General features: G+C 40.1%; 1 protein-coding gene across 10 annotated transcripts in view; it reads left to right on the top strand.

Moving 5' to 3' along the window:
- Positions 1 to 24,986, top strand: part of MEIS2 (Meis homeobox 2) — a 311,133-nt gene that overhangs the window by 202,403 nt on the left and 83,744 nt on the right. Inside the window, exon 10 of one of the 10 annotated variants that reach the window (XM_054970950.1) lies at positions 20,416 to 20,794. The exons of the other annotated variants lie outside the window; for them this stretch is intronic. Coding sequence (XP_054826925.1) covers positions 20,416 to 20,527 — 112 coding nt within the window. The 3' untranslated portion in view covers positions 20,528 to 20,794. Of the gene's footprint in view, positions 1 to 20,415; positions 20,795 to 24,986 lie in introns of those variants that run through there. 10 annotated transcript variants of the gene reach the window in all.

The following is a 24,986-nucleotide window of genomic DNA, read 5'->3' as shown; positions in this document are numbered from 1 at the left end:
CCTTTTGGATAGCCCTGATACCTCCTCTGGATTTGTCCCTGTGACTTGTCTCTGCTTAGAGGTACAGTGACCCAGGGATGGTTTCCCTAGCATTTTACAAGTGGTCTAGGACATGTGTCTTAACTTACAGTCAAAGTGTCTTAACTAAACAAAACTTTATTAACTTACTACACACCTTAAAGTAAATTGTACAGAGCTAGGATGCAGACTAAGAAAAAAAAGAAAAATTTCCTAAGCTAGCTGAGACAGTTCCTGAGCATTTCCCCTACTTGCTGGGGATTTCCAGGTGTGTGTATGCAGAGTGAATGCTGGCTCCCCTGCATAGCTTTACACACATATCCCTGCTGACATGTACATGATCTTTCTTGTACTCACACAGTCATGAGGGGATGAGCACCTTTTCAATTCTCCCCACCATCACCACACTCATATGTCAAAAAAAGGCATCGACCAATCTGGACCTCAGGTTCTGGGGCCCAAAGCCCACATTGTACTGGGCATATTCTGCCTGTCCAATACAGAGGTGTTAGCATATCAAAAACATGGCATGTTTCCCCTCCAAGTTCTAAAGTCCACTCATCAGCCTAGATGAGGCTTTTCCCAGCCAAGCCATCTCCTTTAAGATAGTCTCCATATCTGCCAATTTCTATTTGTACCTTTGTTCTCCTGACTTTCATCCATGTACATTGTTACATAATTTCAACTGATCCCTTGTATTCCTTGTAATTCTAGGACCAAATCAGCAATTTTGGAAATTTTGGAAATAACTTGTAATCCATGGTATTTATGAAGTAAATCAAACAGGAAGAAGTAGAAAAAAGGAGATGCCAGTAAAAACATAAACTATTATCTTTAATTGTGCTGACTTCTTAGTTTAGATTTTGCCATTTTACTATGTGAAAAGAAATGTAAAGCAAGTCTTACCACATCAATATTACAGAATGTGAACTGCTTTGAACTATTACAATACTAAATGGGATGGATTCCAAAACACCAAGATACAAAGGGAAAACTCCCAGGAACCCCTCAACTGTATACTATATATATCAAAATTTAATTACACTATCATGATCCAAATGCAAAGATATACACAATTTCATACAGTGTTACAATATTACAATAACTCATTCCATAAATACAGTCATATATTATACATTTCCAAGGTGCTGTAATAAACAGAAGCCAATTCTGTTGCACAGTTAAATCCTTTCCTATGCCAATGGCTAGAAAGGAAACAAATCACTATTTGAGTCCAAAGAAGTATAAATTCCAGATAGCTGCAAATTTCATAGTAGAAAATCTAGATGGCAAATTCCAGAGTACACCATCCGGGTCCCTCCCCGGTTCTCCTGGTTGTTGGCAACGAGCCCGCCAGCTAAAACTGCTCGTTTCGGATTCCCTTCTTCTCAGCCTCCTTTATACACATAACGTCCGAAGTCACAGTCTCCAACTTAATGTGCTCACAGCAAGGCTTTCTCCTTCCAATCAGTGATAATACACAGCTGTGTATTATCACTGATTGGAAGGAGAAAGCCTTGCTGTGAGCACATTAAGTTGGAGACTGTGACTTCGGACGTTATGTGTATAAAGGAGGCTGAGAAGAAGGGAATCCGAAACGAGCAGTTTTAGCTGGCGGGCTCGTTGCCAACAACCAGGAGAACCGGGGAGGGACCCGGATGGTGTACTCTGGAATTTGCCATCTAGATTTTCTACTATGAAATTTGCAGCTATCTGGAATTTATACTTCTTTGGACTCAAATAGTGATTTGTTTCCTTTCTAGCCATTGGCATAGGAAAGGATTTAACTGTGCAACAGAATTGGCTTCTGTTTATTACAGCACCTTGGAAATGTATAATATATGACTGTATTTATGGAATGAGTTATTGTAATATTGTAACACTGTATGAAATTGTGTATATCTTTGCATTTGGATCATGATAGTGTAATTAAATTTTGATATATATAGTATACAGTTGAGGGGTTCCTGGGAGTTTTCCCTTTGTATCTTGCTGCTTTGAACTATTGTCATATTCAGTTAATATTGGTAATTGTTTAAAATGAATTTCTAAAAAGTAATGAAGCAAGTTGAATATAGCTCAGACAGAAAGTTTCACATGTACATCTTTCAGATCAGAGAAATGTTATTATTGTACAATATGGATCATCTTTACTGCAATCTTGGACAAAGTTGCACATAGCTAATTTCAATTGGACTTGCATCTGCACAACTGTAGGCATGACTCAAGTAATGATTAGAAGATATAACAAGGATTTCCTTTCCTCTGGATGCTTCGGGTTTTCAAGAATAACACTTTTCTGGTAACTCTCTTTATAGACTAAGAGGAGAGTAACACATGAAACACTGGACACAGGTTGCTCTTTCATCACATAAATATGCTAAATTCATATTACAGTGGAAGTTTGCTCCATCAGTATCTCTTTGCAGATACGGCATTTTTGTGAAACTCTGGAGTGAGTTTAGAATAGAAATCTTGTTGCAATCAAGAACTGTGAATTATATTGGAATCATCTGTTCTATTAAAACCATGTGTTGCTCATATTTTGTCCAATTTTCTTTCTATGCTAAATTTGATTTCAAAGGAAACCTTTGGCTTACCTAGACTTCCAGATGTCCCTTGTTTCAAGGATATCTCTTATGTTAAAGCACTGTCCTCTACTCCAAAATATAGCACTTTGTAGACTATATAGGTGCATGTTATTTTTAAAGCTTTATAGCTCCCTAGCAGTTAATAGAGTAGATACTTTTTAGTCTAAGATTGTAATGACCTTTGGCCATTTGCAATAAACTCTACTGCTACTCTTCCTACAACTAGATATCGCAACGTCGCCATGAATGTCATCCCTTAATTTGTTACCAGTCGTTGTTTCTTATGTGAAAAAATGATACAGCTAGATGCGTTTGTTAATAAAAAGTGAAAATGCATGTTTTTAAATCCACTATATGTTTAGAACTACCCCTAAACCACTGTTCTTAAGCCACTGGCTCTAGAATAATTGAAGTACTAAGGGTAACATTTTCAATCTTGTTGCCTTAGTTTTTTTTTCTTTACTTTAGGCTTAGGACTAGAGATGGGCACGATTCCCAAAAAATTAATGATCTAGCTGATCGTGGATCAGCGCCAGCGACGATCCCGAATTAATGATCCACACCGAGCATCTCCTGATCCCGATCCGTGGATCGTGGATCGTGGAGGCAAAAGTGGAGGGGCGTCCCACTGTTCCCAGCGATACAGGAACGGTGGGTGATGCCAGCGGCATCTGTGTTTGTGTTTGGCCATCTGTGTTTGGCCATCAGAGCTGCCTATCAGGGTTTGCAGGGATGAGATTGGAGTGCCCATGGCTACAGAACACCCCCTTCCCCCTCCCTCCCCTGGGTGTCTTCTCCCAACTGGTGACTGCTTTGCTGCTCCGTGGTTGGAAGGAAGCCCTGCTGATCAAGGAAAGCTGGGCTTCCATTCGGGTTTCCAGGGCGACAGAAGGAGGGCAAACAGAGCTCAGGCATTCCCCTGGCTCCATTGCCAGGGGAATAGATTGCTGGCGCCTGAGTGTCTGGATCCCCGATCTGAGCCTGATCGCCCCGATCCAGGCCCCTCCCAATTGCTGGATCGTTGGCCGTGGATGATCATGATCCGCCAGGTCACGATCACGCGATTGCCATTATCGTGGGGGTTTTTCGTTCGTAATGCGTATCGTGCCCATCTCTACTTAGGACTGATAAACAGTAACATATCTTCATACTACTCATAATTCATTACCTCCTTGTGTTGATGACCATCATGTTTTATAAGTAACAGCAAATGCGGGAAAATGTAATTATTAGCATAAATCTGAGACATGCAGTAGTAATGTATAGCCAACCAACTTTACTTCAAAGTCTGTAGGACAGAAGAATAATCTTCCTGCAGAAGAAGTTATATATCTGTGATGATGAGCTGGAAAGTTTTTAGTCGCAGACTATAGGTAAAAAGCAGTCATGTTTTGTTGTTTTCCCTAATGAACCTGTCCTGTAAAAGGCAACCTCTGTGCACCTGCCTTGCCAATCTGTTTCCTTACTTCCCCAGATGGTTATGATAATTTTAGGAATGCTTGCTATAAAATATGCAGGTACTTCCTTTTCCAAAGGAATGGTGTAGATATCTTTAGACTGTGTATCATGTGGTCTGATGGTTACTGGAAGCATATTGGTAGGGTAGTGATCAGTAGGTTTCTGGTATATCTCTGGCCAGTTTCTTCATACCCTCCATGTATCTGATGAAGAGAACTGTGGTTCTTGAAAGCTTATGCTACAGTAAAGTTGGTTAGTCTTATAGGTGCTACTGGATTTTTACTATTTCGCAGCTACAGACTAACTCAGCTAACTCCTCTGGTATAAAGCAGTGTTGTAAGGCCAACATATAGTTGTATGATAGTTGTACAAAAGTGGATTTACTGCATAGACTGGTCCTGTCTGAGAATTAAGGTGGGATGAAGGTGGAATTTCTTGAGATCTTTGTTTGATCTTACAAGCCAATTTAATCTTTATCACAAAGTTCTGAGTGATTCTGCCCCCAGCCAACTGATATTGGGTATTGCAGCCATATTAGAATATTGTAGCAAAAGCAATGGAGCTACATACACATCAATGCCATGGTTCTCACACCATGCATCAAGATCCAAAAGTGGGTCACCGCTGTTGTGAGGCCATAAGGGAAGAAAAGAAACAGATTGAGCTAGGAGAGGAATCTGTGGGAGACTCAGTGGCACAACAATAACACACTTTGTAAATCACTTCAAAAGGTTTGCGAACCACAGTATTAATATATTTGGACATGATGACTTCATCCAACATATCTATCCCTCTTCCTCCCACATTTGCCACTAGACTGTCTGCTAAGGATCAACCCATTCCCATCAACCATTTTTCTACATGCATTGAGCTGCATCAGGGCTACATTTGCATAACGATGCCTGTAAGTGACTTACTAGATTGTCTTTTTTAGGTTCTATAGGACTATTTATTTTTATATTCTTTTGTTACATGCTGACACTGACTTTTATTGTTTAAGTTATAAATCGTTGATGAATTATTGCTCAGATATTTAATTTCTCTGTAATTACAGATCCTTGTCAAAATCCTTACAACTGGCCATTGGTTATTGAAATGATTCCCTGCAGCATAAACCAAAACAGCAGCGTGACCAGTGCCCCTTTATGAGTCGATGTATAGCATCTGTACAGTATTCATGAGCAGCAGTATCTCATCAGAGAAGCAGTCCACAATATGCCAAATTAGCCATAAGGAAATGTCATAAGGAAAAACTTTTCTGTAGATCATATAAACAACTAGCAAAAATGATGGCATTCAACATTTTACATTAGTGTTAAATAAAATCATCATAAACATTTATTATAATAAATTAATAAATGTAATATAGTGCATGATTTACATAACAGATAATCTAGGGAGCTCCTTTTGAAGAAAACTTTCATTCCAAGTTTAAAACACTTCAGCAGTCTTTTTGAGGGCCTGAGAAAAAGAACAAACCATTTGCCTCTTTTAAAGTGGCAACAAACACAAGATAGGATGGGACTGTGATTTTGCAGCAAAAGGGGATCTACTGAACTTCACCCCAAAACATACTGCTCTATTGGAGAAAAGTTTACATGTCATGATATATCCTAAAATGGTTCCATTTTGCAGCAAAAAGCACTACATACGTTTATTTTTTAACGTATGTATTTAAAATTATTTACATTAATTTTGCCACTAGTTTATTAGCAAGGAGAGCATAAGTGTCTTGACTTGAACCATTTTTTGTACACTGTGAATCTTGGAAACTATCAGCTGGATGGGAGTTAGGAACAAAGTCAAGACAGAACTGGAAGGTAATATCATAGTCTCCATACTAAAAGTGCCTTTCCTAAAATCCATATGGAACAAAATGCCCAACATTCACTTAGATGAGAGGGGCAGGGAAGAATCCTGACATTACTGCTATGCTTGCTGCCATTTTATTTCCTGCTTTGTTGTTTTATTGTGATTATAGAATAAAGCATTTTTTAGAAGTTTAGGTATGGCTCACATTCCACTGTTGCTGACTTCATTTCATCTCAGGCTTGCTGATTTGTCCCAAGTCACCTCAGAGGACTGCCTTGTTCTCTTGTGTTTGACTGGAAATGCATGAAAGTTTCTCCCTTTTTAATTTACTTTGCAAAGTAAATATTGCAGAGCTATCAAATTAGCCATGTACTTCCAGACATATCTTTTCTTCCAGAGACATTGCTGTAAGCTGAGGTTTCAGTCTATATGTTGACCTCTTGAATAGCAAACTTCCTTGAAACACAAAGATACACAGAAAGAAAGAAAGAAAGAAAGAAAGAAAGAAAGAAAGAAAGAAAGAAAGAAAGAAAGAAAGAAAGAAAGAAAGAAAGAAAGAAAGAAAGAAAGAAGGGCTGGGTGATATTAGTACATTGAGGTTGCCAACTCTGGGTTGGGAAATTCCTGATCTCGGTTGCCTAGTGACTGCTAGGAGGCTGGCAACCCTATAGTACATTAGCTTTAAAAAAACCCCTCTGGATAACTATATTCAAATATGACTCAGAGTGGACAAGTTTTTTTTTTTAAGTTACTGATACCATGATCCAAAAGAAAGCAATGACCCACACTTTCAGACAACACAGATTGGAGACACTTGTTGAAAGAGTCCCTTATATTTTTAGCTTTCAATGTAAGTGCTTACAATAATATAGTTATTAGTGCTGTAGATATCACACTAAGGTTGCAAGAATACCTTCCTGGGAGTAAGCCCCATTGAATAAAATGGGATTTAGCTCTGAATTGAGTTGTTTAGGTTTGGCCTGAATGATTTTGCTAAGTGTATTGAGTCATGGAGATTCTACTTGTATAACTGTGGAAGGATCAAGCCTTTAATCCTTACCTTTAAATATCTAAAAACAATTGGAACATAAATAGTAATTTTATTCCTTCAAAATCCAGCTGGTTTATTTTTAATCTCAGCATACTGTAAGCTATGTAAAGGCAGAATTATTGGTAAATATTTTTAACCAAATCAGAAAATTTGGTTAAAATTTTTAATCAGAAAAACTTTATAATGTGTTCGGTAGTCAGACTACATCGTCGGTAGTATGTGAATGCCTTAGAGTGTATTGATTCTGATAGTTTATATTGCTTTTTTATACAATAGTTTTTAATTGTATGCTGCCTTGAGTAGGACTTTGAAGAGGCAACATAGAAATGTTTGACCTAAGTTCAGTTCAGAGGCAAGCAAGTGTAAACACCACCACCATGGCATCAACCTAAGAAAAGAGCAAATTCGCCGCTGTGGGGTGGTGGCAATTTTATTCCCTTTCTCCACAGCCAGGTTTCTTTCCTTCAGGTACCTTGGTAATCTCACTCTCTCACCTGAGCTGCTATGCCTCATGCTGAGGAAAGAATGGAAAGGTAGAGAAGGTAGCCCTTCCTCTGACTGTACATATGTAAGGGCTGGCTAAAGCACAATAGTGTAGGGAAGAGACAACCGTACATACTCTGAGGCATTCTGGTAATTAAAAATGTTATACTTACATTTTTAATATTGATAGTTTTATTTTATATATGTGTTTGGTGGGGTGGCACGAAGAGCATATAGTAGTCATGTGGTTCTCCTGGTTGATGGTGAATGTGAATATGGCTTTATGTGAGCCATGAGCGAGTTCCATTATGCAAGTGCATATAGTAGGCAATTGCTGGGATATTTAAACCCTACTTCATAAGAACTTTATGAGCAATGAATTATGAATCAAATGCCCAGTCTGAATTTCACTTTTTCCATGAACCAAGTAGGTATGCTTAGACAATTGTAATGATGACTCATTTTAAGATTATTATAAGGATTACCAACAAAGTAATGCATGTGAGGCCCTTTTAAAATGCTTATTATTATCACTTACAGAATGGGGTATAAGTCCTTCTTCTGTAAAGGGAATAGATGCATATGTGTTGTTTTGGTATAGCACAATACATATTAGATTGATATTTAAACTGAATATTTTTAAATAAAATGTGTACTGATTAAATTTTAGCAGCATACTGAAATACATTTATTTTAAAAGTAGCTTAGAGCTTGCCATATGATATTTAGAAACACTCTGGATTTGACCCACTCTGGTAATAAACAAATGAAACTAATACTAATATGATCATTGTCATGCTAATCTTATTTGACACTCCTTGTCATTTTAGTGCTGCTAACACTGTCCTAAAACAATACAGATCCAATATAATGCTGGCATCTCTGTATAGGCAATGTTTTCATAGGATAGAGGCAACATATGAACTGTTCCCATGTTCTGAGTGGTACAAGTTAATCCACATAAACTATACTATTATTACTATATGATTTTAAGGGTTTTTTTTAATAAAGCTATAGTCAGATTACATAATCCTACCATTTCAAGGATGTGAATCATGTGCCTTAATGTGCATATATTCTGAGATGTGCATCCCATTGCATCTACTCTATTAGCTCCTAACATAAGATTCAGGCATGATTTATGGGACAGTTCTTTGAAAAGAACTGGAATCTGAGATGGTGCTGCTTTTACAGTTCAGGACTGTTTTCATTATCTCCTGGAGTAATGCAAGTATTACATTTAGTCAACTGAATTATGTGGAGTTCTGTGAGATTCTCCTTTACTCCCTGTAGTCATTGTTCCACTTATAATAAAATTATCCTATCAATTTACCACAAGAGAAATATAGGAGTTTACTAAATTACAGCCAAGCATGTACTTTGCTATACACAATGTGACACCAACTGGGCATTTTTTTAAAAAAAAACCTTATGATTTATTTTTGAATTATTTGTAGAAAAATGCATTAGAAGGAGGGAAGCAGTATCTGAATTCTGAACTTTGACAATGTCTGCCTTTCTAATTAAAAGATGTATTTTATCTTGAAATGGAAAAAAAGAATGGGAAAAGTACTAAATAATATGTCAAAACGACATCTAGTGTCCCCTATGACTGATTAGTTTGAAAGATTTGCTATTTGAGATGGAAGCACCATTTTGCTTCTCCCCTTCCTGCCCCCCCACTCATGCCTCGATATGGCAATATTATAAACAGACAACAAAACACCCCATTCTGACAGCTGAAAGCTGAAACTGAGCTATCTCAGTGGCTTAGCGGCACTCTGGAGTACTGCCACACACAAGCCCTGGTTTGGGGAGTGGCCTCAGGGCACTCATTTTATAAGCTTTTGATGCTCCGATGTGTCACAAAGGTGATGTGCTTTGACTACAGGCAGCAGTGATGACTGATGGCTCTTCATTCTCTAAGCACTTCCTGATGGCTGAATTATGAAGCAAGGTCTTCAGGGAGTCTCAGACAAAGTAATATGTAGACATGAAGCTATGTACTAAAGAGCAGACATAGGAAGGCATGATCCAGTGAAAAAAGAGATATGCCAAAATGCCATTGAAAACGAGGAGTTTATAAAATATACTGTTTAAATCTCATTGATTTCAACAGGGTGGAAGACTGCCTGCTTTTTCTGCATCATTGCCAGTGAGTTTAGGAGTCAACTAAGGAAAATGTGTCACAGTATAATAATATTCAGGGATCTGATATTCTGCAAGGTGCTGAACAGTTAAATTAAGTATTAAAGTATATACTTAACTGATATAAATCAGACTATTTAGATGTAAGCTCAGATTAAATAATCTTTTGTAGTAATGTTGCATAACATTGTGAATTAGTCTATCTTTCTGTCCCTTTTCTCCTGAGCTGCTTCCAATTCAGGCATCAGACTTAAATATGCAGAATAAGGTAATAAACTGTATTTGGAAAACCTTCTATCTTTTTACTTGGTAGAGAGACCCTAAATTGCCCCTCTGTTGAACTACATAGAAAATCCCTTCCTCCCTATTCTAGGGCCTTGTCGATGTATTTGTAAAATCATTCTGATCTCCATGCTCATTTCAGACCTTGCAGAATTATTTGCAAGACTAACAACTATGAAGACGGGCAAAAACTGCCATACTTGCAAACAAAGCATCAAAAATGAATATGGGCATATAGTGTAAGAGGAGTTTTGTTTGCCAGTTGGTCTCCCAGTTTTTTTTTTTTGTTCATGGGAAAAACACAAAGTAAAGGCAGAAGATCAACAACTGAAAAATGATACTACATAAAAAAGAGAGGAGGAAAATGATGAAATTAAGAAATCAATTTGCAGCAAAACTCACCACAGAAAAACCCTGAGTGACATTTCAGGATCAAGCAAAGATAGGCTGAGCAAAACCATCAGGAAAGGAGATAATTAGTTCTGCAACTAAGGAACTCTTGCCATGAAATTGTGATGCTCCTGACTTAGTGCTAATGTGCTTAACTAGGAGAACAGGAAGTTGCACAAGTATGAAACAATTTGTTCTAGAAAGTTTTACAAAGGGGTAAGTAAGAGACTCATATCTTACCTCTTCTGCCTAGTATCTGAAAGTTCTTCCCCAGTATAAAATCATCTTCCACTATCTGCAACAAAACAAAAATATTACATCAGATTGAAATGTTGTTCATGCCGACATTTTCAAATTTCCCCTTTTAAGAAATCCCTGAACCCCAACACTGAGTCCAAAAATGTTGTTTTGGTTTCAGGCTTCCCATAATGAAATAGATACAACTCTGCCTGCTAGCTCTCGCCTTCTATTTTACCTATGAATAAGGGCCATTGACTTCCATAGGACTTACTCATGGGTAAGTGTGCTGAAGTTTATGGTCATTAGTTACATTCTCAAGTCACATTTTCTGCAATAATTTAGTAATCTAATACGATTATTACAAGCCATTTGTTTTAAAGACTGTGGATGTTGATACAAATGTAAGAAAATAGGTATATGCTTGGTCCACAAGCAAAAAAAAAAATGTGTCTATAGAAAGATACATCAGTGGCTACTAAGACATATATTATTGTCAGATTCCGGTTGTGCTGTTGCTGCCAAGAATTATGCCCCTCAATGCAGGTACATAAAATATATGAAGGATAAAAGATGTAAACCATGTCTTTGTTCATTTTGCATATTGCTTCTTACTAACCCCAAGAAAACCTGTGCAACAAGAAATACACAAAATTATTGTGCATTATTTAAAATTCCTGTTTTTGGAACCTGAACTGAAAATCCTCATTATTTATTTATTCAGAATATTCTATGCCTCTTCTTCAGCGTCCTGCTCAAAGCCTCTACCATCAAAAACCATAGAATAAAAAGCAAGCCTTTAAAATCAAAGCAGTAGACATAAGCAGCAAAAAAAACACCCAATCCATAAAACAGAGCAGACCATTTAAAAAGCTGACAAGATGAAACCTCTAAGCCTGGATAAAAAAAATGCGTTTTACCCTGATGCCTAAAAGAAAGTAAAGCAGGAAGCATCAAGTGGGAGGGCATTCCAAAGGCAAGGTGCCACCACAAAAAATGCCCTGACTCTAGCTGCCACCCACCTCACTCCTGAAGATGGGGGCCGAGAGAGCAGGGCTTGAGAGGCAGATCGTAACTTGGAAAAATGGTACCCAAGCCAGGTATCCAAGCCATTTATGTCTTAAAGTTAAGGATCAGCACTTTGAATTGTGCCCAGAAACATGTCTCATTAATGCAGATCTTTCAGCATCAACTCCTGATAGTCACCTGGCCACCATATTTTGGACTGATTGAAGTTTCCAAAGTATTTTCAACGGCAGCCCATGTAAATTGCATTACAGTAATTTAACTTGGATGTGACCAGAACATGGATCAATGTGGCCAGATCATACTTTTTGAGGAATGGTTGTAGCTGGCAAAACAGCCAGAACTGATAAAATGCTCTTCATGTCATGGAGGAGATGAGACCAAGCCTCTAGCCATAAACCTCTAACCATAAGACTGAGTCTCTGACTCTAGTAGCACATCTAGTAGCACATCCAAGCTATGAATCTGCTCCTTCAAGGGAGTGCAATCCCCTCCCAGTCAGGCTGGCTTCACAATTCCCAAGCAGTTTCTCTGTTGACCAACAGTACCTCAGTTTTGTCTGGATTCAGCTTCAGTTTATTGGCCCTCATCCATCCCATTAATTACTCTACAGACCTACCTGACTTTGGTTTTAAGGAGAAATAGAGCTGAGTGTCATCTGCATATTGGTAGTCCCTTGCTCCAAATCCCTGGATGACCTCTTCCTGTGATTTCATGTAGATGTTAAATAGCATGGGAGATAAGATGGAACTCTGTGGAATCCCACAGCATAAATACCATGGGGGCCAAGTAGCAGTCTCCAGAATCATCTTCTGGAATTGGTTGGTCAAGTAACAGCAGAACAGCTGAAGTATGGTGCCTCCTACTCCTAGCCCAGCCAGTCTGTTCAGAAGGATACCATGGTCAATGGTGTCAAAAGCTGCTGAGAGGTCCAAGGGAATCAACAGGGATGCTCTCCCCCTGTCATTCTCCAGGTGAAGGAATCAGGCAGGGGGATGAAGGCCATTGCCATCCCAAACCCAGCCCTAAATCTATATTGAAATGGGTCTAGATGCGTCTCCTTCAAGACCTCCTGAAACTGTGTAACCACCACCCACTCAAGCATCTTGACCAAGAAAGCAATATCAACCACTGGGCAGTAATTGCTTGAGTCATTATCTAGATTCACAACATTATTATGTACTATATAGAATAATAACAACAACAACATTCAATTTAAATTCCGCCCTTCTATACAACTTAACATCCACTCAGAGAGGTTTACAAAGTATGTTATTATCCCCACAACACAACACCCTGTGAGGTGGGTGGGGCTGAGAGAGCTCCAAGAAGCTGTGAGTGACCCAAGGTCACCCAGCTGGCTTCAAGTGGAAGAGTGGGGAATCAAACCTGGTTCTCCAGATTAGAGTCCTGCCACTCTTAACCACTACACCAAACTAGCTCTATAGAATCCCTATTTTTGGAAACTCAACTAATTTCCCCATTATTTAGATTCCCTCCGCTCCTCCCCTATCCTCCGTACTGTGCAGCAGTCTTTTGCTCATGCTATAAAGCTGCTTCTGAGAATCAGAAACTCTCAATAACAGCATGCAATAAAAGCATAAAGAGAGGACTGTATCAGCTGGAGGAAGAATCAGTATAAATTTGAATCCTCACTTTGCACATACAGAACCATCCTCTGTTTATGCTACATGTTGTCTGGATCCAAGTCACTGGAGCATGCCAGGGAATCTTAGCCTTAAAATAAAAAACTTTCTAGGTCCCATGATTAGAGTTTTAAACATGTGGGTCTTGGTCAAGGGAATCATGAACATAGCAGTAGTGTTCACACAGAGATTCTACTTCAGTGTGTCAAGGTGTGATGATTGGCTGTCATAAATTTCATTGCTGCTCGTCTGATAATATGAATGAAACAGATAATGCAAATGAATACTACAGTATATTGTACTAATTTATGTTATTTTTAAAATTGTTTCCCAGTGATATACATTTTTAAAGAAAAATACATTATTATTAACTGTAATGTACTGCATTTAACAGCAGGTTTCTGAACTGCAGCAAAATCAAGAGAGCTGGGAGGGGAAGGGTTAATTATTCTGTAGCATGGCGAGCTTGAATGACAGGCTGCTCCCTCTTCTCTAATTGGTTAGTTAGAACCAGTCTAAAAGTAGTCAGTTGGTTTCTGAGAGGATTTGAAGTGAGGGAGTCTGACAAGAAAAGTCAGACAGGTTCACCTTTAGAGTGAAGACTCCTTTGCCTTAACTGTAGTATTACTGTCCTGAGGGAGAATTATATCTAAGTATTCAAAGTGTCAGCATAAACTGAAGATTGTTCTACACAGACACCAGAGAGTATGTTTTGATGACAGTGATTGGGTCGTGGGTTGAGACTCCCTTTCAAGCCAAAAAGAAGAGGGGCTGTATCATCTGTGGAGAAGAAGATTAATTCCACCCCAGTTTTGAAGGGGGTTTGGCTCTGAGGAGGACCTGGGTCTGATGTGAAGGGAGAACAGTTTTAGACTACTCAGGCAATAGAAATACCCGCTACTCAAGAAAGGAGCAAGTTAGGTGCACAAATGAAGTGACTAATTCCATAAAACATTAACTGTCATAGGAAACTTCCTGAAGAAACATTGTTGCTGTACTTAAATTACTAAGTAAATAACTTCTCATTATTCAGAACCAAGAATATATGAAAATAAGCTTCAAGGATACTATTTTGTCTGTTACATGAAGTATATTCTGTAATACCAACAAAATTTTACCTCCACATTTCCAACCCCTACCTACACTCACTCTATTCCTGCCTGTTAAATAAAGTTATTTCTTTTTTAATGTTATACAATCTCTAGTGCCATTTCCAATAAAAAGGAAGTGGGCTCCTGCATTTATCCATCAAATTTCTATGGTAGGCAAAAGAAGCCAAAATTATATCTGAATGTCAGGGTGAGACAAACAGACACTACTAAGAGTTGCTCAGTCAAAGCAAGGATACTGAATTTTGGTGGGAAAATCTGCCTCAGAGTGGAGAGAGTGAAGAAGGGGGTTCGTTATACTAACTATAGCATTAATTCGCATTATCTGGCATTTTGATGTGATTTTTGGCAAAGGACTGAATTTTCTTGGCACATATTTTTTAGGCCATGGATACCATAGTAGTTCACTACTCTTGTTTAATATAAGGTCAGTAATGAGTAAAAGAATACTTATTCATGGTTTAATTCATGGTTTAATATAGTCCTATATATAATATAGACATGTCTTGTCAGAATAATACATGCTAGTTACTGTTACAGAAAAGAATGTATCAGATGACAGAATGACTGTGTTAGCATTTATAATGAAGCTTTGGTTTTGGAAGATGAATTGGAGATATTATATGTTTGTCACTTAATGTTCTAGTATATTTCTTGGCCATCTCACTGTGGTAGGTGAGATTCATAAACATGTGTGAAATTGGGACGGGTGCGGGGAGGTCTGGCATGCATATCATTTAACTTGGTTTTTAGGACTGCCAAGATTTGGTGGCCTCATAATAATCACAATTCTGTTGTTTATAACAGCTGGCCAAATACATGTAGTGGATCGTTTGTATAAACCAGGCAGTATTCTAGAAGGAGTCAATCTGTTTATGTTAAATGTGAACTTGTGGGATGCTTTTAGATCCATTGAAAGAACTAGTTGAAAAACTAGTTAAAGATGCTTTTTTTCCAAGTTGAATGTAGTTAAGATTTGCTTATTAATTTCTTTTAACCATTCCCTTGTCTTAAATTGTCTGGCTACCTTTGGTCAGAAACTAGTCTTTCTCAGGAACTGCTCCTTTTTGTAGAACAGTCTGTGGAATGCTGTGGGTCGGATTCTGTCCCTTGAAGCATTCAAGAAAGCATGTAGGATGTAATTTGACAACCTTTTCTTGAGAATGAGCAACTTTAATGTTAGATTCCTGGATCTGTGATTGGCTGGTTCCTTCAATATTTTTTGCATTTCTCCATTTCAGTAATTGTTAAATTGTAGTTTGGGGCAGTTGAATTTTAATGTTATGAAGGTAATTTACTGAATGGCCATAACAACCCCTTCTGCACGGGCTGATTTCACTGGTTCACTTCCTATTCTGCAGCGCTTTTTTCGTGACCATCGTCACCCAATTTGTTGCCATGAGTGGTCACTCCAGCCACTGGCTGTTTCCCTTTGCATACTCTTTATTCTATTTTTTGGTGCTGAGTGGAAATGAGAGAAGGAAGCAGGTAAAGAGGAGAAGCTATGAGGAGGGAAGACGAGATGACCATGCAAGTCCTTGCAGAATGCAGATCCCCTACTTATCATTTATAAAAACTAAGGATACTATAAAGTGGAAGCTAACCCTGCAACCCCCCCACCCCTCCACACACACAAAGCAAGTGCAATCTTAGGTTTTGTTACTGAGGGCCGAGCTACAAGTGACGAATGACACTTGGACAGCAAGTTTATTTCTCCCTGCTCACTGGCCCTCCACTGGATCCACTTGCCGTTCAAGTGTCATTCGTCACTTGTAGCTTGGCCCTGAGTGTAATGTACAACTGTGGCAAAAAAAATGTGGTTATGTATTTTGCCCTGGTGGCCAGCCCTGGTGGGAGGCTTGAGGCCTGGCATCTGCCTTGCCTTCTCCTCTTTGTGCGCACATTGTGCATGTGCTTCCAGCCTGTGTGATTATGTCACTTCCAGGAAGTGATGTCAGGCCACAAGCCACCTTGGGAGCGCTCCTGCACTCTGCAGCTGGCTGATCCAGGCCTGATCTGGGCCCAATTCGGGCCAATTCAGTCTGGGTCGGGCCACTGTGGAGCATGGGAGCGCTGCTGCACTCTGCAGTGGCCCAAATTGGGCCCGATCCAGGCCAATTTCCCACGCCACCCAGGAACACACTCAGAGGCATATTCTCCCACCTTCCCTCCCACCCCCCACCATCGGCCAGGTAAGTGGGGGTGGAGGGTGGAGGGCAAGAGCAGGGGATCCCTTCCCCCCGCCCCCCAGCAGGGGACTAGCAACCCGAATTTGTTCCTGCCTTTCCTTTTTTACACTTGTCTATTCCCTAACAATATTTTTTACCAGCTTTTATTGATGCTGGATCAGGAACCATAGTACTAAATCACATGTGCGTAAGCTATATATCAAGTGTGTCTTCACTGCATTACATTCAATAGAATATTTATCCCAGTGCTTATTCTGATGTGAATGGAAATGTGCATCTCTAACTTCATTCTAGTCAAAGCAATGCAGTGCAGACATTTAGGTGTACATCATTTTATGTCATTGACCTTTAAACTGTGCTGGGCCATTTTTCTTCACAGTTTAAAAGTCCTATTAATGGGAAGTTTGGTTCTGAAAATTTGCTCCTGAGGATTTTTTTCTCTCAAGGCCAATTTTTTCCCACTCCCATTTTTTAACCTGTAACATGACTTTCTGCCTCTCAGTTTCAATGATTGGTTTCTGAGTCCAGTTGGGAAGGCCAGCTGGTCTTCCATGTAGCATTTAAATTATGATGAGACTGTTCCTTTAGTTGTTTAAGAGAACTGGACTCTGAGATGGGGGGACACCTAATTTCTTTTTTCATTAACCCTAGAACAAATGGATGAGGGATATTATAAATTGAAACATGGAGGGAAAGTGTCCCAAGTTCCAGCTTCTCCTGATTAACAATTATTTCATCTCTTGCTGTCATTATGTTCAGTTATGTTCAGTTCCAAAATATACTTATTCTTATCAGGGGAAAAAATGGCATATTACAATTCTTTTAGCAATTAAGCACAGTATGACAAAAGTTGCCAATCTTCATTCGTTATCCAGTATGCAGGAGTTATAATAGAGTTATAATAGTTAAACACTTATCTCTAAAAGAATATTCTTACCAGACAATCCCCTATTATATGCATCAATATAGCTTTCTGTTTATATCACAAACATTCATCTTAGCAAGGCACTTTCTTATATCTCACAAATTCTTGAATCCAGTGGCTTGTATCCGGACCAGCTAAGGATGTAAGGCTTTTGCCTGGCCCCCAAGGAGATTTGAAGGGAGAGCACAGTGTCACTTTCAGTGAAAAACTAGAAACTCAGGCACATCTAGAGATAGTAGAAAATGTGGCAGGACACCTGAGTGGCTAATTGACATTGACAGAGAGGTTGTGGAGAGGCATCTGGCTGCACTGGATGAATACAAATCCCCTGAGCCGGATGGGGTGCACCCAAGAGTGCTGAAAGAATTTTCTAGAGAACTTGCAAAACCCCTGTCCATCATCTTCAAGGCCTCCTGGAGGACTGGGGATGTGCCACAAGATTGGAGAAGAGTGAATGTTATCCCAATCTTTAAGAAAAGGAAGAAGGATGACCCGGGAAACTACAGGCCGGTCAGTCTGACTTCTGTTGCTGGGAAGATATTAGAACGGATTTTAAAGGGATCAATCTGTAAGCATCTGAAGGACCGCTCAGTGATCCGGGGAAGTCAGCATGGTTTTGTCCCTAACAGATCTTACCAGACCAACCTGGTTTCCTTCTTTGATCGAGTGACCAGCTTACTGGATCGGGGGAACTCTGTTGACGTGATTTATCTGTCTTTCAGTAAAGCTTTTGATAAGGACCCCCATGACATTCTGATGGGCAAACTGAAAGACTATGGACTGGATTATAGGACAGTTCGGTGGATAGGGAACCGGTTAGAGGACCACACCCAAAGAGTGGTGGTCAACGGCGTTTCATCAGATTGGAGGGAGGTGTCCAGTGGGGTGCCGCAGGGCTCGGTTTTGAGCCCGGTACTTTTCAATATTTTTATCAATGATCTGGATGAAGGAGTGGAAGGGCTGCTCATTAAATCTGCTGATGATACCAAATTGGGAGGAGTAGCAAACACCCAAGAATTAAAATTCAACAAGACCTGAATACTCTGGAGAAGTGGGCAGCTGTGAATAGGATGCACTTCAACAAAGACAAGTGCACAGTATTTCATCTGGGCCACAAAAATGGGAAGCACAAATATTGGATGGGGGATACACTTCTGGGCAGTAGTATATGTGAAAGGGATCTTGGGGTAATAGTGGACTGTAAACTAAATATGAGCAGTCAGTGTGATGTGGTGGCAAAAAAGTCTAATTCAATCTTGGATTGTATCCAACGCCATAGCGTTGTATCAACGCCATAGCGTTGAAATCGCAGGAAGTCATAGCCCCTCTCTATACTGCCTTGGTCAGGCCGCACCTGGAGTATTGTGTGCAGTTCTGGAGGCCTCACTTCAAAAAGGATGTGGACAAAATCGAGAGGGTGCAGAAGAGAGCGACAAGGATGATCAGGGGTCTGGAGACTGAGCCCTACAAGGAAAGGCTGAGGGCCTTGGGAATGTTTAGTTTGGAGAAGAAGAGATTGAGGGGGAACATGATTGCTCTCTTTAAATATTTGAAAGTCTGTCATTTGAAGGAGGACAAGGAGCTGTTCCAGTTGGCAGCAGAGGGTAAGACCCAAATCAATGGGCTTAAATTACATGCACAAAGGTACCGGCTGGATATTAGGAAAAACTTTTTCACGGTCAGAGTAGTTCAAAAGTGGAATCAGCTGCCTAGGGAGGTGGTGAGCTCCCCCACACTGGCAGTTTTCAAGAAGAGGCTGGATGAATATTTGTCAGAGATGCTTTAGGCTGATCCTGTACTGGGCAGGGGGTTGGACTAGAATGTCTGTATGGCCCCTTCCAACTCTATGATTCTATGATTCTATCAAAAGTACACATCTTTCTAGTACCGTTATCTGTCCTGTTTGACTTTCTTCCTTTCCACCACTGCTAAATCTGGTGGGTGAGTGCTTGTCTCTACATGCTGCTCTCTGTTGCCAAGATTTTGTTCCACCCATTCTGTAGAAGAGATTGTGGTGTTCCATGGCTTTTTTAAAAAAGCAACATAATTTCCATGCATTGTTTATTTTTCAGTGGTTGGGGAGAAAAATTATACAACACCATAATCATGACTTAATGTACTCCCTAAAGCAAAGATCCTTGTGCACAGCAATGACTGCATCCATGGTGTTGCATATAAGACCTTCTGGCAGTGGTGATGGAAGTGAAGAGGAACAGGATAAGTTAAAAAAAAACAAAACCTTTCTGTAAAAGATTTGTTATTGTGCTGACTATTCATTCGGCAGAACTGACTATTTGATCCAGGAACAGAAGATTTACTATTGCCCTAAAACCATGTGCCCCATCCCATAATACCATGTGGAGTGGAGTATCAGTGTGGAGGATGATCCACTTATAGAAACATGTTTCTTCACATTGGTTACGATTACTGGGTAAAGGTAAAATTGCTGTTTGCTTTTTCATAACCATAAATCCATGCTGTTCATATTTTTTTTCTTGATAAGTAGTGTCATTTAGATTTCAGTGAGGCAAAGAAATGCTTAAACGTGCAAAATTAAAACAGCAACAATGTTGTTTTATTTTTCCTGATATTACATTGCTCCTATGGACAGTAAATGGTACTTGGTGGGGAACAATAATCCATTAATGCATACCCTTAAAATATTTTGGTCAACCCAAAATACAGACAAATTGCCTTTCTCCTGGTTTTATTCAGAACAAATTCAAGCTATGCAGAGTACTAAAATTTGAATGTGTATATTTAGAAATCATACAATAGAAACATGCAAAGTATTTTATTTAGGGTTTTATTAGAGAATGTTACAATAGGTTATCAAAATAATATGGAAATACTAATATTGATAATCAATGTGGTTTTAGGGAGGAAAAGCAAATTTCACTACAACTCTTATAAAAAAAATGACAAACCGTTTTAACAAACAAAAGTTGACGCTGTTATAATGAAAATAATAAAAATGATACACGTACTGAAAGCTGAGATGATACTCTTAAAAATTAAATTAAATGTAAATTAATTTTTTTGCTTCCAAGCAACATTAAATTTATCACTCCAGATCGAATAGAACATGTGCACAACAGCTTGGGCCATGTGGGCAACGCCTGGCCAAAGATTCTGAAATCCTGCAGATTTTCTTTGGGATGAAGAAGCAAACAAGAAGCAGCAGCAAAGATGGAGACTCTTTCTGTGAAAGTATGAATATCAGCAGAAACACACCTCTGTAAGGATGAAGGCCACAAAAAAATAGTAGTTCTTGCATTTATCATGCTGAAGAATAATTTTAGACAATGCACTAAATAGCATGACAAGAGAAACTAAAGTAGTTAGCATTGCCTAGAGGTACAGTGACACATAACTGCCACATCTTTGTTTAGCAAACTACATGTGTACAACCTCATCTTCATGCATGCATGATTCCTTGCCTCTGTGGTGGGCTCTAGTCCATGAAAGTTTATTTATCAATAAATTTGTTATCTTTAAGGTGTCACTTTTTTGTTTTTATTGCAAGAGATTAATGTGGCTATCTCCCCTGAAATTTGATTCCACATCCAGTTAGAGATATGTATGTGGTAGTTTGTTTCCATACAGGTCCGAGCTATAAAATTTTAATATTTTTTTAAACATCATTGTTGATTTGAAGACCTCTTTGTGAAACTCAGATGAAATACTTTCTGGCTGCTCTTTAATACTGTGTGAAATTTCATTGGCTTTTAGGTAATATATGCTAAATTTAGGGTGGAAGATGATGCAGTATAACTACTAGGGATCCCATTCCCCCTATGGAGGGTGACGGATTCCCCACTCCCACCTTTAGCCCCTGCCCCTGCTTACCTGACTGGTGGGGAGGAAAAGTGGGGAACAGGGCTCCTGGGTATGCTCCTAGGACCAGTGTGATGTCACTGACATCGTCACGCTACCCTGAGAGTGCTCCCACACTTTGAAGCATGCTGATTTTGGCCCCAGTTGGCATGTTGTGAAGCATGCATGCCTCCCTCACCTTGCACGAAGACATCACTTCCCAGACATGACATCATCACACCAACATGAAGCCACATGTGCATGAGAAAAGGATGCCAGGATGAAGAAAGAGGTAAGAGCTATCCAAGCCATGTTTTTCAGTTGGAGCAGGAGTTATTATTTGTTGCCTGCAGGGCTTGTGGCCTTCTAATCCCTTGCCTTTTTTCCTAACCCATACATGAAATTCAACAAGTATCTCATAGGCACTAGAGAGGTGATAGATGGAAGAAAAAATGGTCTATCTATGGGGGAGTATGAAGGAATGGACAGGAGATGTACCTACAAAATCTTTAATTTTTAGATGATTAAATCAGGCTACTGTACATGATTGAAATACTGACTATTTCATAGTAAATACCTACCCTAAACTTATTTGTTTTATTTATAGCTCACCTTTATTTATGCAACTCAAAGCAGATCTTCCCCAGACAGGCAGATCTCCTCCTTCCCAATCCTGAATTAGGATGCCATGGCATCATGGCTGCCAAGCATATCTTCCCTGCCGACCTGGCTTTTGCCACCCCAGACAGAAAGAAGAGACAGACACAAGTGTTGGGAACTAATGGGCCATATTTATTTTGCAACAACATATCATTGAACACGGCAAGGGCCTAACTAGCTGTACAGGTCAGGCCCTGGGGTCACCCTGAACCTCTGCCCTGACCTGTCTGGGTGAGCCCCACTGCCCCGGACGCGAGCCGTCCACATGCATGGCTGGGACCCGGCCGGCCAAGCAAATGGTTCCCCACTCCAAGCCTATAGCACCTTGCCGTATAGCAGGAGGACCGTTCTTGTCTAGGGGATCCACACGGAAGTCTGCCCTCTCAGCTGGCAGCCATAAAGCAGTACCAGTGATCCTAACAGACCCCAATTCCCCCCCAAATGGGGATATGCCAAGGGTGCTCACCGGCCTGCTCATTTCTCTCCCTCCTAATCCCGCCAGGGGACATCCAATTACAGCTCCACCATAAAACAATTACCACAACCCATGCAAGAAGTGCAAGGTAGGCAAAAAACTTCCTTCTCCAAAGCCAAAATGGAGAAAGGACAAAAATCCCTCAAGGCAACTGCAGGGAAGCAGGGGTGGAGCCACCTTATAAGGCTCATGGCTCTGCCCCCTCCTTAATCCTTGATTGGCTGAGAAGTTGTCTGTAAGCTCTTCTTCCTGTGGGGAGGCAAAAGGCAGCCCCCTGCTGGCTGGCTGGGTCAAATTATGATGTTATCAAAAGTTTTTTAAAAAGCCATTTCGCCATCACAGGATGACCATTAGCGCACTGGGGGATGCACTGGCATCTTTATTGCCCCCCTTTTCCTGAGATCAGCTTTCCCAGTGTTTATCCCAATGGATCAACTAAAGGCCATTTTAATATCTAAAGTCCTATTTGATATCTCCAGATCACAAAAGCCTCTGCTAGCCAAAACAGCAAGGAGGCTATACCATGCTTCCTCAATACAGCATGATGTGTTTGCAGGCGCTCCATGTCTCTGCCAAGTACATCCACCAAAAGCCATTGTGGACCCTGCCAAGCCAGTGAGCGAGGTGGCCATACCAGCTCCTATATCCAACATGACAACACTCACAGGTATTCTATGATTCTGCCAACTGCATCTGCCTGGATCTCTGCTGGATCCTGCCAGCCAAATTAGTAGAGCCCATGGCTGGCCCCATTTGCTCTATTTGCTACTATTGCTTACATGCATGCAATGTAAGCCCACTCAGCTGAATTTGAAAGGACAAAAGGATTCACTGGTCTCATTGCTTGACGCAGTTGGGTGATTCCTTTCCAGCTCCCCTGGAGAATGGAAGGGTTAAGAGTCGAGGAATGATCTTTAGTGATTGCTGCAGGCCAGCACTTCCTGTTCAAGTCCCCTGGAGAAATAGAAGGCACATAATCACAGAGGCTGGTGAATGGCACTTAGAAATAATTATTCCAAAATGGCTACCTGGATAATGGTTATTAGTCAAGGGAACAAGGACAAGGTGAAAACCCATAGCTCCTTTTCCCACAATAAAGTATTTATCCAAAAATGATTAAATCTGACGGGCTAGTATTATCTTAAATTACAATACCTTAAAGTTCAGTGATACTTTAGTCTGCTGGGAGACAGCTTCTCCCATATGACTTTCTCCTATCTCATCCCAGCAGAGCCAACAGCATAACCACAAGTTTTCATGTTTTGTTCTGGGAACTCAATGGCTCTTTCCCTTGACCCCTTTCCTTTTATGCCACTATGAGTTTTGCTGCTAAGGGGTGAATCTTAGAATGGAGGGCATCTCCTGGTGGAGGGCACTTCCTCACCACTACCACTAAGGAGGAAACATATACACATAACACATAAAAGTCTGTTGAATGCTCTCCCTGCAACAGTCTCTTCTTGCATAGATAAGAAATAAATGTTACTGAACTAAACAGATGTATAACACTAAAAAGGTCCATCATCTCTGCTTCTTTCTGGCCGAACTGCTTCCAGAACACAGCTAATGTCTGATAAATTCCTGAAAGGGACTCATAGGGTCCTCTTGACACATATGCTTTGGGCTACTGCCAAATCTACACTCAAGCCAGGACCCAGAATGTCTGCCAATTCCTTTCTGACCTGGATCAGAAGACAAACCACCTAAAAACTCAAGAAAATTTTTCCTAATCATTTCTTAACTTCATTGGGTTTCATAAGCCTTCTCCCCTGAAAGCGTTAAGGCATTAACTTGAAGTGGGCTGGGCTTGAGGTTTGTCATCCAGTAGAAAGTCTGTCTTGTGGCACTCACTCAGCCTCTCCATTTTCTTAGCAGTTGATATATCAGCTACTTCTTTCAAACCAACTGGAAATGCAGACTTCGAAGTCGCACTGAAATCTGTAGCTCCCATTGTCAGCACCATTATCATTAGCTAAAGCTGACGTGCTCCCTTGCTGAACAGAGGGGAGTTGACTGCATGAAACAAGGATATTCAAATGGGACTTGCTTCTGTCCTAAGACTGCAATCCAAAAGCTAGATAAGTTGGCGATCCTAAAGCCAGCAACTGAAGCCCAGTGTATAAATCCTATGACGCCCATACACCACTGCATCCAGTTTGGAAGAGAAGTAGAAGTATGCAGAGTTAGCTATGAAGTGTAAACAGTAATTACAAGCATCAGTGATACTGCCAAACACACTTCTCCCTGATTATCCCATTCAATAAAAATGCCTATTATTACTACTATTGTTGTGTCATGATTATTATTAATCTCACATCGAGATCTTAGGGTAATACATGTAATGGCTTGTTGCTGAATCAAGGATGTAATATCATTGAATAGTTGGTGATTGTAATGATTTGCTTGTTTTTAATAACCTTTTAAAACCTTTGCCTTTGGACCTTTAGTTCAGCTCCTCCTTACATTACCGTAAACTTATACCTCAGGAGGGCTCTTGTCTGAGAGCCAAACTACAAGTGACGCCAGACACTAGTTGGACACTTGTCAGTTTCCCTCAGGTTATGATGGGAAATGTAGGCAGCTTGGCAGAATGTTGGACAAGTGATAGTTGAAAAGTCCATTGGACAGCAGTCAGAGAGCCAAGCTGCAAGACCAGGATGTCTACATTTC

The sequence above is a fragment of the Eublepharis macularius genome, chromosome 2 (assembly GCF_028583425.1).
Source record: "Eublepharis macularius isolate TG4126 chromosome 2, MPM_Emac_v1.0, whole genome shotgun sequence".
Taxonomy (NCBI): domain Eukaryota; kingdom Metazoa; phylum Chordata; class Lepidosauria; order Squamata; family Eublepharidae; genus Eublepharis; species Eublepharis macularius.
This window is presented reverse-complemented; position numbering and strand designations above follow the sequence as displayed.